A 2,707-nucleotide genomic window follows, 5' to 3' on the forward strand; every position below is an offset into this window, starting at 1 on the left:
AGATATAGAAACATTTTTTTTTTCCTTTTTTATTTTTTTGGTCCATTTCAAAAGGAGGAATCCTACCTTGAGAATTGTATGAAAGCCTGTGGTCACTATGAAATTCTGAAGAAACCATGATGAGGCTCAAAATCCAGGTCAGCGTCTTCCACAAAATTTCCATAATTTGAAAAACTGGAGTATTTTTGAGGGCTACCTATGTGCTAGAGAGTCAACACCATACCAAAATCGAAGCATAACAATTTTATTTCTTTAGTTATTCTTGAAAATCTGTTATTAGATGTTCCACTGTTTAACAGGTACTTTTCCCCAACATCCTGTACTTTCTTCTGTATCTGGATTCATTGTCTCAATCCAAAATGATAAAAATAGTGATGGCAAATTTTTCATCAACAAAGCATTAGGCTGATTAGGTACTAAAATATGATCATTTTTTTAACCTAGGGGAAAAAAAAAGTAAGTTAACTAAAAAAGATATCCTGAATAAACAGATCTACTACATACTATTGAATACCTGTTGAATATATTGACTGTAGACATAAGATATAAAATAAGTTAATACCATTAATTGTATCATTATTGGTCTCTACAGTTTACGCATTCACAAGGCTAAACACAGAATTATAAAATCTAAGTACCTGGCAGCATAATGTCAGAACTATTTAACAATCAAAAAAGGAATGTGACGAGGAATCATAAGTTTTTTTTAAAACCTTGAAGAGACTAGTGGGTGGATGCAGGCAACTAATGTCCTTTGGTAACACAAAAAGTAAAGACTGTCTTCACACCAGAAGTTCATTGCATGTAAGTGATAAACAGTATGTGATCCCATTCTTTAACAGGCTTGTCAGCACACTCGGATTCAGAGATTGTTTGTTGCTTTATGAGGCACCAATCATTTTTTCTGACAAAGTTGAGTTGATCTACGATGAGACTGACATTCAACAGCTGCCTGTGAACACTGAGACAGTAGCACAAACTAGACTTCTAAATATTTAGCCACATTTACTGTGACCCTTGACTTAGCAGAAGGTCTTATGAAGCAATTTCAACTATCTCAAATGCATCTAAAAATTAAAAAATAAATGAATCTCAGCAATCACAATAGAGTTCAAATCCTTGCTCATGTATTTTACTTTAGCATACAGCCTCATACAGTGTCCATGAACGCATTCACATTTTATACAAAACACTAACATACTTGATGCAATGCAGTGAAATATTTACTACATCTTTTCTAGCCATAGCCTTTATAACTCCCACCAAATGATCTTTTCCTGATTGGTCTGAGTTAGAGAAAGTAGAAGATGCTGCTGTAGTATATAATTCACTTGTAAGTGGTTCTTAACAGGGATAATTGTGGTTGGTCAATTGTACCATCCCGAAGAATACACAATGAGCCATCTCAAAAGCAGGATGGCGAAATCTCACTACCAACAAGAAAGGAGAGAAAATGAAACACTTCCTTTGGTCCCAAGATCTTTGTGCATTGGGCCTCCCCAGTCCAGAGATAGAAAGTTGTGACGCAAGAGAAGTGGCAAAAGCAGAACCAAGAACCAGAGCACAAGAGAAAGAACACTTGGCCTCCCAGCCCATGGAACAAATAAAGCTGAGTCCCTTGGGGCAGGAGGCTCACTTGCAGAATAAAGTGACTTCATGCATTTAACTAGGGAGGTAAGTATGCTGACTCACTAAAGCTAGAGCTAAGAGCCTTTGAGCTGAAGCTTAAAGCAGAGTGGAGTATTCTTTGGGTATTTATCACAGTGCTCAAAGAGCTTTGTAATATTGTCTGAGCAGAGCAGAAGGCAGACCAAGGAGAAGGTCAGAGAGATGTACCTGTAGGCATGACTGAGAAAAGACTTATCCTGACCAAAGAACTGTGCTTTGGGCACTTCTGATCCTGTTAACTTTCCTAATAAACCCCATAATCTTGAGCATAGTCTGTGAGTTCTGTGTGATCATTGCAATGAATTTTCAAACCCAGCAGAGTAGAATGCTATGGGAGGGATGGCTGATGTTAGAAGGGGTGAAAAAGTTGGATGATGGAGACATGTCTGACCTCAGCCTCAAAGGAGTGCCCTTGGGCTAAAACTGGTGGTGAATCTCCTACTCCTCTCATGCTTCCCCCAAGCTGTTTTCCTACTTGGCTACCTGATTTACCAGCAAAAAGCACATTAGAGAAAAAAAATAACAAAGCATATTAGATAGCATAGAAATAGGCTCACTAATAGCACAAAAGTAACAAAAACAAAAAAGGAGAAACATTAAAATATAGTTTAAGAACTCCAAGATATTACAGTGTAAGGAAGAGGTTCTTTGAAGAGATTCTACCAAATAGATCAGTAACCCTAAAGGTTGGCAGCTATAACCCCCCAGCAGCTCCACAGGACATTGACTCCTGTAAAGATTATACGCTAGAAAAACCAATGTGACAATTCTACTCTATCACATGGTGTCACTAAATAGAAATGAACTTGACAGCACCTAACAACAGAAACAACAGTGAGTGGTGTAAGTTTCTGGGTGGTACAAATAGATAACTTGCTTGGTTGCTAAGCAAAAGGTTGGAGATTGGTGCCTGGAGGTTCAAGTCTACCCAGAGGTATTTTTAGAAAGACTCAAATATCTATTTCTGGTAAAATAGCTAATGAAAATCCTATGGTGTATATTTTCTTGTATATATATTCACATTCCCCTGCTCCCCCCC

At 37.6% G+C, this 2,707-nt stretch overlaps 1 protein-coding gene across 1 annotated transcript in view; it reads right to left on the reverse strand.

Annotated features, from left to right (window-relative positions):
- LOC102819479 (A disintegrin and metalloproteinase with thrombospondin motifs 6-like) overlaps positions 1–163 on the reverse strand; it is a 530,326-nt gene extending 530,163 nt beyond the window's left edge. The window contains exon 1 of the mRNA XM_006875298.1: positions 67–163. Coding sequence (XP_006875360.1) covers positions 67–163 — 97 coding nt within the window. The remainder of the gene's footprint in view (positions 1–66) is intronic.
- Between the last annotated feature and the right edge of the window lie 2,544 nt (positions 164–2,707).

The sequence above is a fragment of the Chrysochloris asiatica genome, unplaced genomic scaffold (assembly GCF_000296735.1).
Source record: "Chrysochloris asiatica unplaced genomic scaffold, ChrAsi1.0 scaffold00318, whole genome shotgun sequence".
Classification (NCBI taxonomy): domain Eukaryota; kingdom Metazoa; phylum Chordata; class Mammalia; order Afrosoricida; family Chrysochloridae; genus Chrysochloris; species Chrysochloris asiatica.